Below are 12,542 nucleotides of genomic sequence, written 5' to 3' on the forward strand. Positions count from 1 at the left end.
TAATTAATTAATATTTTTTATTATATAAATCAAATAATTTTATAAATTTATGATTTTCTTTTTTAAAAAATAATATAATAATCTTGTTCGTGATAATTGTGCAAGAATTACTAATCAATAAATATAATATTATTATTTTCATTCGGATGAGGCCTATTGCTCACCTGACGCAATTGACCATTCACGGGAATCGCATTAATAGCAGCACCGGCCACGATGGACCATTTACACCACGTGCACTTCTTATTCGACGCAGTTTCGTATTTTGTTGAGATCTTCTAATCTGTAAAATATGGATAAGATGATACATCATTTTTCATCATTAATAGAAAATGATAACCATATGTAAAATAAATAGGAACCATTACTCTCCCTCAATAAACGAGAGCGGCCTATTCTCCAATACACATTTTGCGGACCAAAAACATCCGCGCTCGTTGGGTACCTGTGTCTGTCCATCTGTCTCCGAAAACGTCAGCATGCCTGTCCCTATTAAAAAAAAAAGAAAGTCCGCATACCATATGTGTATATATGTCTCCTAAAACGTCCGCATACTTTTTATCCTGCTTGTTTGATTTTCTTGTGTGTTTTTTAGTCGCATGAACTCTGAAATCTAGATTCTCAACAATTGCATCTCTACGTCTCACTACTACTACCTTTACCTTCTCCTGCTCCTCCGGCTCCTCCTCCTCTTGACTTGCCATGGAGACGTCGGAGGGAATTCCTCCTTCGGCGCCCGCTGTAGATCCGCGGAGCGGCTTCTGCAGCGAAACCAAGATATTCCACAGCCTCCGACGACCCGTCCCCCTTCCACCAGATTCCGTCCCCTTGAATGCCGCTTCCTTCTCCCTCTCCCTCCTCCCCTCCCCCCTTCCCGACCAACCCGCCTTAATCGACGCCGCCACCGGAGCCTCCGTCACCTACCCAGACCTCCTCGCTCGCATCCGGAACCTCGCCTCCGCCCTCCGCTCTCGAGCCGGTCTTTCCAAGGGCCACGTCGCGTTCCTCATCTCCCCTCCCGGGCTCGACATCCCCGTCCTCTACCTGGCCCTCCTCTCCATCGGCGCCATAGTCTCCCCAGCCAACCCCCTCAGCACTCCTGCCGAGATTGCCCACCAAATTCGCTTTTCCAACCCCTCCGTCGCCTTTGCCACCGCTGCCACTGCGCCCAAGCTTCCGCCCCATATTCCTATTCTCCTCCTAGACTCCCCGCGATTCCGGTCCTTCTTCGACCCCAATCCGGCACCGCTGCCTCCGTTAGAGATACTGCAATCGGACACCGCGGCGATCCTCTGTTCGTCGGGGACGATGGGGAAGGTGAAGGGCGTAGCTCTATCCCACCGCAACCTCGTCGCCCAGATCGCATCCAACCACGCCGCGGCGCAAGTGGCGAAGGAGAAAGATGCGGAGCCGCCGGTGGCTCTCATCACGGTCCCTCTCTTCCACGTGTTCGGATACTCCGTGGTACTCCGCGAGGTGACGCTGGGGGAGACGGCCGTGCTGATGGAGCGATTCGACTTCAGCGCAATGCTCGCGGCGGTGGAGCGGTACCAAGTGAACCTCATGCTGGTGTCGCCGCCTCTGGTTCTGGCGATGGCCAAGTCGCCCGCTGTGGTAGGCCGAGATCTCTCCTCCCTGAAGCTTCTGGTATGCGGTGGTGCCCCGCTTGTTCGGGAGGTAGCGGAGAGCTTTGCCGCCCGCTTCCCAAGCGTCAAGATGGGCAAGGTTCGTGTTGCCCGACATTAAATCCCCAAAACATTTTTTTTATTAAAAAAAAAAAGAAATTAAAGCAAGAAACGGTTGAACAGAATTACAGCGAAACTGACGGCGGTTTTCTTTTCGGGTGATCGGACAGGGGTATGGTTTGACTGAGTCATCCGGTGGGATTGCGGGAACGGACGATCCCAGGAATGGTTCTACAGGGCGGATCTCAGCGATCACGGAGGCCAGGATCGTGGACCCCGCCACTGGGGAGTCTCTGGGACCCGGTCAGAGAGGGGAGCTTTGGCTTCGTGGCCCCACAATCATGAAAGGTACCGCCGCCAGTGCATCTTTAGTTTAGCTCGTCTCTTACTAGTTACTGCAATTAAAAACAAAAAAAAAACTAAAATCAAAAGGAAATCTTTATTTTATCTAAAAATAAATTTGATTAAAGTTTCTTTGACATCTTAAAATTACTAAATAATTATAATCAACGCTAAAACTAAAACTGCTTAAATTATTAATTCAAACTGTTCAAATTTTATCAAAATTAATTCAACTTAATTAAAATTAGTCGGAATAATTTTGATCAAAATTATTATAATCAATCAATTATAGTAATTTTGACTTAAAGCTGTTATAATAGTTTTGATTAAAATTACTATAATGTAATCAAAATGATTTAGAGCAACTTTTACCCCATGTTGGAGTAGTTTTGCAAAGTTGTTACAATAATATTAGAAAAAAAGTATTTTGGGAATGAAAAATATAATGGGTGCATTTTTTAGTTTTGTAAAATGGATTTCCATTTTGAAGATAATAAGACTAAGGGGCCTTTTTTTTTTATGTTTTGACTAAATAAAATTAAAACTACTCAAATATTGGTTAAATCAAAACTAAATCAAAATTAGTCAAATTATTGGAGCAATTTTAATTAAAAACGTTACAAATTACTGCAATTATGGTAGTTTTGACTATAACTTTTGTTGTATTAAACTACAAGTTTAGTGCTGTCAAACTGGCCAACCCATGACGGGATGATCCGTCAGAAACCCATTATATGGTGGTTGCGACGGGTTGACCCACCATCCTGACTGGCTGAAAAATTCTCAACCCAAGGTGGATCACGGGTTAGGCAGGCCAATCCACGAGATTGTCAAAAAGTTTTTTAAAAAAAAAAAGAAAAAATTTGGGTTGCGATTTAGGCGAATCAAACTCACAAGCAGTTTTCATTTAGCTTATCCTTGAATTACAACATCATCGAGTTAGATCTGATGAAAATTCTATTTTTGATGCTTTTGAGTCTTGGACACTCCTCCTAGTGCTTCTCGATCGCATGAGCATATTTTTGAAAATACTTGCACATAATGGAGATCTTTGAGAGTAGATTAATTTCTTGTTGTTCTCAATCGAAGCCTTTTTACATCCTTTTTCCGCTTGATTGAACAAGCCTATCTGGTCCACCTATCCACAGCTTATCCATTCTCGTTGTTGATCTAGATCAGTTTTTCAGTCAATCGATCATCAGATCTGGTTGACTAATCATATCCAAGCCTGCTTCCCATCCAAGTTCATTCGCTGGATCTTCAGCCTTATTTGGATATGTTTTTACCTTATCTAGATCAAGCTTTATTTGGATTAAGTCTTATTTGGATCTACTATTAGATTAAGCTTTATCTTCACCCACATCATCTGGACTTATCCTTATCCTTTGCCACATCAACTTCCACGCCAACATTTTTGACAGCTCGATCGAACCTATGTTTCAATCGATAGTATAGCTCGTTCGTTAAAATCGCCTTAATATGACCTACTGGTCTCACTTGCTTGGAGTTCACTCCTCCAGCATTTCGCACCCCTTAAGGTTTACTCCTTTAGATTTTTTTTCTTTGTTTTAAGTTCACTCCTTTAAAACTTCTCACCACCTAAGGTTCATTCCCTTGAGATTTTCACTTAATTGCCAAACGTCTAACCACCTTGACCTGCTTGAACTTGTCACTTATAAGGCACTCAATCATCCTTGACATAATTGGACTTTCTCTTTGTTAGTCATCAGGTCAATTTTGACCGGCCTAAACTTTACCCTTGTTAAGCATTCAATCACCCTTAACTTGTTTGGACTTTTTCATTATTAGTCATTCGGTCAACCTTGACCTGACTATACTTTCCCTTTGCCTAGGTTAACCCTGACCTATCAGGATTTTTTACTTACTCACTTCCAAACATCTAGTTATCTTTAACCTGTTTGGATCAACTCTTGGTTAAACTTGACTAGACACGTAAATATTATCAAACGTTAAAATTCTAGAGGCTAATTGCATCAACCGTCTCTCTTTTTTTTTCCTATTTTAATGTTTGATAATATGTTTAAGTTAGACTCAGGTCTTATGCCAAACTCAAAAGAATTAGGGTTTCTAATTTAAATTATTTTTCTCCCCACTATTACATACATAAAAAAGAATAATTTATCTAATTTTATGACTCTTAAGGATCTCTTTAGATATTGCACCGACAAAATTCCCATTGGAGTTGTAAGGTTGTAAACAAAGTCTTACATTGAAAACACATAGAAAAGATCATGGACTTATAAGGGAAAGATATTTTCATTGGTATGAGGCATTTTGGGAAGAGCCCAAAAATAAAATCATGAGGGCTTAAGCACAAAGTGGACAATATCATACCATTGTAGAGATATCTAAATTTCTTCTATTTTAACAATTTGTATTAGAGTCCGGATTGTCAGAACTGTGCATAAGAGTTATGATTTAATCAAGCTATGTGAATAGAGTATTGACCTCAAACAAAAAAAAATAGGGGCTCCCATGTCCGGATCAAGAGGACTAGACATTAGGTGGGGAGTCCTAATAGGTCGGGTGGACCGAGAGGCAAGAAGACTTTGTAGGTCAGTTGGATCGAGGGGCAGGAAGACTTGGTAGGTCGAGGAACGAATGCCAAATGGGTAGGCTTTCCGCTTGAGGGGTCTTGTGGTCCTTTATTTGTGGGGGATTGTTGGGGTTGTAAGATTGCAAACAAAATCCCATATTGAAAACACATAGGAAAGATCATGGGTTTATAAGGAAAAGATATCTCCATTAGTATAAGACATTTTGGCAAGAGCTCAAAAATAAAACCATGAGAGTTTAAGCCTAAAATGGACAATATCATACCATTATTGAGATATCTAAATTTCTTTGGTCCCAACAATTCCCTTACTCAAAATTACTTTTCATACTTTTTTGAAAGACTAAACTTTTCAAAAAAAATTCTCATTTTGAAATTACCTTTCAAAATATTTTTAAAAATTAAGGTTTTTTCAGAATCTTCATTTTCAAAATATTTTTAAAATTTTGCGTAATATGATTTTCAAAAAATTTTGGAAGTAATTTTTAATGAGTAATTTCAATAAATTTTTGAAAGTAGTGTTAAAACACATTTTCAAAAATAAATAAATAAATTTCAATATATTTTCCGATATAAATTTTGAAACATATTTGAAAATATTTTTAAAATCGTTGTCAAAATTTTAAAAATTATTTTCCAAACAACTTTTAAAATATTGTGTCAAATTTGAAAATTCATTTTAAAATCGAGTCTTTCATAGGGTCTCCCTCTTAATCTGACAACATACCTATGTGTAAGAGTTCAAAGTTGACCTAAATTTAAATGGTGGTCAACAATCATCATTTTCAAGATGTATAATTTTTTTTTTGAAAAGACACATATACTTACACTGAATCAAGCATTAATTTAAATTAGACATTAATATTTTGGAAATAATTAAAAAAATAAATTTAGAATTTTTTAAAAATATTTTTCAATTTATGTTTTTCTAACATTTATCAATTTTAGGTGATTAAGATTAAGTTTGAATTGAGAAGAGTGTTTGACCTTGGCTAGATTTAGGTTTAACTTTGGGTCAGTTAAGTAGATTTTCTTAAATCAGCTTCCAGATCATGGCGATGTTCGGATCCACGACCATTTCCTTTGACAAAACTAATATAAGAAGTTACGCATTGATCAACTTAGTACAAATCTAGTCTAACTAGTTTGGAATGTGGTGAATTAGTTTCGGCTAGTTCAATTTAGCAAGGTGCACCAGATAAGATACATCTTATCTAATCTAGACATGCACTTAGTCTAAGCAATAACCACATGGACATAAATGCATAGTATGTGAAATATGATATATTGCAAATAATTAAAGTATACATGAGCATGTCAAGTGAAGCAAGTAAATCAATCAAGTTAAATAAGTCATAATATAAGTTTCTAATAATGTATCAAATGCTCGATTTAATACATTTCGTGTTAACTCACGAATGTGCCAACTCATTTTGACATATATTGATTTTTACTAGGTTTATTATTTTGTTGGATATTAATTTATTGAATAGTTTCATAATAAAAAGTTAGGTTTAGGAATTTTAAGTTTGACTTAGATATGTAAATCAAGTCTATATTTCAAATGTTTGTAAAATTATTAATTTTGTTTGTAAGTTCTAATTTTCTTTTTCCAAACTTGTAATTTTCGAATTTTAAATTTAAAATAATTTTTAAAGTTTAAAATTTAAATTTTTGAAAACTAATTTTATAATTTAAATTTGAATTTTTAAGATTTGGATTAGTCTTTTTAAAATTTGATTTTTTTTTGTGTTTTCATGATTTTTAAAATTAAATTTTAATTTTTAAAATATAATTTGAATTTTTAAAATTTAATTTGATTTTTTTTTAAATTTGAAAATTTATTTTCTTATTTTTCACATTTGAATTCAGATTTTAAACTTTGAATGGGCTTTTTAAAATTTGAAAAAATTTCTTTTGAATTTTTGAAATATTTTTAAAATTTTAAATCTTATTTTTTATTTTTAATATTTAAATTAATTAGATTTGACTTTGCCAATTTAAGATTATCTTCATTAATTAAATTATTAATTTTGAATGTCAATTTGGTCAAAATCTAAAGTCATTTATATTGATTTGATTTTGATTGACCAAATCAATATTTTTATTGGCATGATCAAAGTAATTTGATCAAATTCTTGACTAATTAGATTGGAATTTTGATTAAATTGATTTATATATGAATTATCTAACTTATCTATTTTTTAACCGGTTCTAAACTATAATTAACTAAATTATAACTAATATGCATTTCAAAAAGAGCATTTTCATAAATCTAACTAATATGCATTTCAAAAAGAGCATTTTCATAAATCTTAAATTTACTAATCTGGATAGTTCCCCCTAGATTTTTGGACTTCGTTTGTGGGCATTGATTTTTGTAATGAGCAGTTTGCTTACATTTGAAGCACATGATGTGCTCTTTGCTTTTCTAGACTCTAATATCGATTCCTCCTTTGTCGTTGGTTGTGCAGATCAAATCTTAATAGTAGGACACTTATTTTTGTAGTGTCCTCTTTGGCTTAAACAAATTATGCAAAATTTAAACTTTAAATCCATACCTTTAGTTTACTTGCTTCCTTAGCGATTAGTTCAATCAAGAGCCAACCTGACTTTGATATTAATTGTAGGATCATTGAGAAGGATAGAGGGGATTTTTTACTTGGTTCATACCCCCGAAGGTGCTATGTCCAAGGCCTACATACGAAACATTGTCCCCTATCTTTTTCATTCCGGAGGCAGTGAATTCTCTTATAAATTTATGGAAGATACAATCAAGATGAGAGTAACAATACTAAATTATAAGCATGTGAACAAAATCAACTCTTGTTGATCCGGCTGGAAGCCCCGAGTCTCGAACACTTCTCTTGGTGCTTCGCTATTGCACGAGTAGATCTTTGAGAATACTTTCGAGCACATAATGGAGATCTTTAAGCGTAGATTAATTTCTTGTTGTTTTGAGTTGAAGCCTTTTTACAGCCTTTTTCTGGTTGATTGAACAAGTCTATCTGGTCGATCGATCCATAACTTATCCATTCTTGTCGCTGATCTAGATCGGTTTTTCGGCTAATCAATCAATAGATCCGGTTGACTGATCTTATCTGTTGGTGCGGGAAGCATCCGACGATCGAACTCAAGTTTTGATAATGACAAAGGGATTCAAAGTTAAGCTTAATTGCTATCTAATGTGGATGATTGAGTGTTTCAGGAAAGTCCTAACTGCGGTTAGGCAAAGGGAAAACCCTAGGGGGTGGTAACCCTAGGTCATAGGGGGTGGTAACCCTATGTGGAAAGTCTTGACGGGTCGGAGCTTCGGGCAAAAGTCCCAGGGGGCGGTAACCCTAGGTTGAAATCCTGGTGTCGCGAACCAGGTGGAAGACTGGACGAGTCAAGGACCGGACGTCCAGCATGAAGACCGGAAGCATCTGACCGGATGCTGAGCAAAGGTAAACTCTCCTGGGTGGAGTAGGTGAGGACGCGTTCCCCGGAAGAGGGAACAGTAGGCGTCGGTTCGACCTAGGGTTTCTGGTTAGAAATCCGAAATCAGAACCGGACAGTCTGGAGACTGTCAAATTTATTTCTAGATATTATCGTTTGTGTTCTAACTTTGTTTTGCAGGAAACTAATATTTTTATGCAGGGTTAGGACTGACCGGGATCGGTCGACCGAACCCCCAAGCCAGCAGAACAGATTTCCAGAGGTTGGACCGGGCTCGACCAGGGGATCGGTCGACCGGACCTAGGGATCGAACCGAGGATGAGACTTGACCAGATCGAAGCGGAGCGAGCGGATCGGATGGGAGAAGACCGTCTGATCGGTCGACCGAACGCAGGGATCGGTCGACCGATCCGCCTCGGGTCAAGCCTGATCCCGAAGCTTGGGGATCTGGATCAGCTTCACAGAAGCTATAAAAAGGAGCCTCGGGGTGCAGCTTCGATACAGAACTCGAACAGAAGAACTTGTGATCTTGTACGCTGCTTCGAAAACTTCAACCAGATTCTGCTACTCCGACAATCGACGGCCACTTCGTTCATCTTTTGTATTTGTCGGTATAATCTATTAAAGTCTAATACCTGTACTTATTTGCTTGTAAAAGATTTGCGATATTATAGTTGTTGGCCACCGAAAGTGATTAACGATCGCGGGCCTTGGAGTAGAAGTCGCCCTAAGCTCCGAACCAAGTAAATCTTGGAGTCTTTGGTGTGTCTGTCTTTTATTTATTTCCGCTGCGTTATTCGTAAGATTTTCGAAACGAAAAGTGAAAGCCACGAGCGCTATTCCCCCCCCCCCCCCCCCTCTCCTCCTCCTCGTCCTCCTCCTCTAGTGCTTTCGATCCAACAATTGGTATCAGAGCGGGGTCGCTTCGATTTGGTGCAACCACCAGTCAAGCAAATTTTTCGTAGTGTTTTCAAATTTTTCGGAGTCGATCGGAATTAGTATAATTACTATATTCCGATCTAGTTTCTCGTTCAAATTGATTTTTCTTGAAGTCGGTGCAACACCACTCGAGCTCGCTTTTCTTTTTTAATTCCATACCGCACTGCTAATCCAGGATCAAGTCCTGGGATATTCTGTTTTCGTATTCTCTGTGTGCAAGGTTTAAAATGGCTCTTCAAGAAGGATTTAGCACAGTCCGCCCGCCTCTCTTCTCCGGTGAGGACTTTGGCTATTGGAAGAACCGGATGGAATACCACCTCAACACACAAGTCGAGATGTGGATTATTATCCAGACCGGTCTCGAGCTTCCATGTGACGGCAAAGGAAAACTAGTCTCATGCATCAACTGGGACACTAGCATAATGAAAAAGATTGAAGCCAATGCCAAAGCAATCTGCATGCTACAATGCGGGCTGACAAAGGAGGAACTCAACAGAGTAGGACCCTTCTCAAGCGCCAAAGAGCTGTGGAACAAACTAATTGAGCTGCACGAGGGCACCTCCGATGCTAAAGTAAGTAAGCGCGACTTAATTTTCAATAAACTATACAATATTAAAATGCAGGAAGATGAGTCGGCCAGCCAGCTTCATGCCCGGATACAAGACCTACTCAACGGTCTACATGCAATCGGACAAAAAGTTGAGAATCGCGACATCGTGAGGTATGCTTTAAACGCCTTCCCTAGGAATACCTTGTGGGCATCCATGGTAGTACAAGGCATCCATGGTAGATGCGTACAAGGTATCCAAGGACTTATCTTCGATTAAGTTAGATGAATTATTTGCAGAGTTTGAGTTACACGAACAGGTTAACTCACGTCTGGTCGAGAAAGGTGTTGCGTTGGTTGTAGGTACCAGCAGAATGCGCGAACCGACGTCCATGCGCAAAACCAAACTCAAGTCCAAAGATGAATCAGACGCAGAAGACGACGAGGAGGTTATTTCCGAACTGGTAAAGCTTGTATGGAAGATATGCAAATTGAAAAATGTGACTCAAACAACCAAGGAGGACAAGATTGGAGTCACCTGCTACGGTTGTAACCAGAAGGGGCACTACAAGCCAGATTGCCCAAACAAGAAGAAAAGAAGAAAGGTATTGAAGGCAACTTGGTCCGAGTCATCAGATGAATCCGAGACTGACGAAGAAGAACCGACGAGCTTCCTCGCGTTACCAGTGCAAGCGAACATTGTCGACACAGAGTCTGAGTTCGAATCCGAAATGGAGAACGAGTCAGAAATCGAGTCCGAGCGAATCCACGAATCCGCATTCGTTTCCGAAGGACCAAACCCCACTGTAAGTGCCTTACTTGCCGAAACTCAATTAGATGATTTGCAAAAATTAATTCCTTACTTGCTTAAGAAATTAGCTAAATCCAATGTTCGGGTCAAGTCACTCCAAAAGGAGATAACAGTCCTTAAGGAAGTGACGGACTCGAGTTCTTTAACTGAGCCTATTCAAAGTGGAAGTTCAACTCAAGTTCAACAACTTGAGGAAGAAAATTCCAATTTGAAAACTCAAATTAAAGAACTCAAGGACACGTTGGAACGGTTCACCATGAGTTCCAAGAATCTGGATCTGATTCTTGGAAAACAGCGAGCCGTTTACAACAAGTCTGGACTTGGATTCAAAACCAAAAGTAAGTATAAATCATATCTATCTCTAGTAAATAGAAATAATAGAAACATAATTCAAGCATGGGCCCCCAAGTCAAACTTGGTTAATCAAGTTGGACCTGGTCACTATTGGGTCCTAAGGATCAGATCCATTTCCTTGATAGACTATATCGAGGCTATGATCCAGGGGGAGCTAATAGAAAAACTATTTCAATAAATAGATAAAATTGATTGATGCTTGTTTATTTATTTTCATTGCAATATACATGCCTAGACTAGGATAGCTTAAGGATCTAGGCATAATTTACACTTGCTAGTTAAATCTAGGAGTTTCAAAAAGAAAATTAAATATATATTTCTTTGAGCGATTTTGTCTAGGAAGGGGTGGATGATCTCATACCAAAGAAGGCCTAGAGTCTCGCCCTGACTTGGGAATCAATCATAGAAAGACATATTTAATTGATTAATTGGAAAATCTAAGTTTAACTCAAATGTAAATTAATCCTTAGAAATGACCTAAATTAAAGATAATTATCTCACAAAATTAATTAAGATTACCTGATTGATAATTTAGAATCGGGTGAGATGGATCTAGGTTCAAATAAGTTCAAATTGTTCAAAACTTAATCAAAATCAACTAAACGCAATCAACCTTTAATCATTTTAAAAATTCTTTAAAAATTATTTGAAAAATCATCTTAAAAAATTCTTAAAAATTATTTGAAAAATCATCTTAAAAAATAAAATTATTTGAAAAATCATTTTAAAAAATTCTTTAAAAATTATTTGAAAAATCATTTTAAAATCATTCCTTAAAAATTATTTGAAAAATTATTTTAAAAATTCTTTGAAACTTATTTTAAAATTCTCTGAAACTTGTTTTAAAAATCCTTTGGAAAATTATTTCTAAAACTTATTTAAAAATCCTTTGAAAAATTAGTTCAAAAATTTATTTTAAAATTTTTCAAAATGCTTTAAGAAATCATTTGAAAAATATTTTAAAAGCATACCTTGGAAATTTTCAAAATGCTTTAAGAAATTTTCTAACTTAGCTAAACATTTACAAGAAAACTTATTTTAAAAGAGCTAAGTGTTTATGTCTATACTCATTTTACTCTCTTATTTATTTTGATATATGACAAAGGGAGAGTAGAAGGAAATTCAAAAGAAATTAAAGAAAATTTAAAATAAAAAGAAATTATTTTAAGGGGGGGCTTCTATTAAGGGGGAGCTTTAATGTGCTTATGTTTTACTTATGCTTGTGCTAATTTATGCTGATATTTATTGCATTTTTTTCTTAACTTTGAATTTCGGTTGTCATAATCAAAAAAGGGGAGATTGTTGGTGCGGGAAGCATCCGACGATCGAACTCAAGTTTTGATAATGGCAAAGGGATTCAAAGTTAAGCTTAATTGTTATCTAATGTGGATGATTGAGTGTTTCAGGAAAGTCCTAGCTGCGGTTAGGCAAAGGGAAAACCCTAGGGGGTGGTAACCCTAGGTCATAGGGGGTGGTAACCCTATGCGGAAAGTCTTGGCGGGTCGGAGCTTCGGGCAAAGTCCTAGGGGGCGGTAACCCTAGGTTGAAATCCTGGTGTCGCGAACCGGGTGGAAGACTGGACGGGTCAAGGACCGGACGTCCAGCATGAAGACCGGAAGCATCTGACCGGACGCTGAGCAAAGGTAAACTCTCCTGAGTGGAGTAGGTGAGGACGCGTTCCCCGGAAGAGGGAACAGTAGGCTTCGGTTCGACCTAGGGTTTCTGGTTGGAAATCCGAAGTCAGAACCGGACAGTCTGGAGACTGTCAAATTTATTTCTAGATATTATCGTTTGTGTTCTAACTCTGTTTTGCAGGAAACTAATATTTTTATGCAGGGTTAGGACTGACCG

General features: G+C 37.8%; 1 protein-coding gene across 2 annotated transcripts in view; it reads left to right on the forward strand.

Moving 5' to 3' along the window:
• The first annotated feature begins 190 nt into the window (after positions 1-190).
• LOC122052377 (4-coumarate--CoA ligase-like 5) overlaps positions 191-12,542 on the forward strand; it is a 35,538-nt gene continuing 23,186 nt past the window's right edge. Inside the window, exons 1-2 of one of the 2 annotated variants that reach the window (XM_042613868.1) lie at positions 191-1,725; positions 1,856-2,033. In XM_042613868.1, the coding sequence (XP_042469802.1) occupies positions 703-1,725; positions 1,856-2,033 (1,201 nt within the window). In that variant the 5' untranslated portion in view covers positions 191-702. The remainder of the gene's footprint in view (positions 1,726-1,855; positions 2,034-12,542) is intronic. The other variant, XM_042613869.1, reaches the window with a different exon arrangement.

Source organism: Zingiber officinale, chromosome 3A, assembly GCF_018446385.1.
Source record: "Zingiber officinale cultivar Zhangliang chromosome 3A, Zo_v1.1, whole genome shotgun sequence".
Lineage (NCBI taxonomy): Eukaryota > Viridiplantae > Streptophyta > Magnoliopsida > Zingiberales > Zingiberaceae > Zingiber > Zingiber officinale.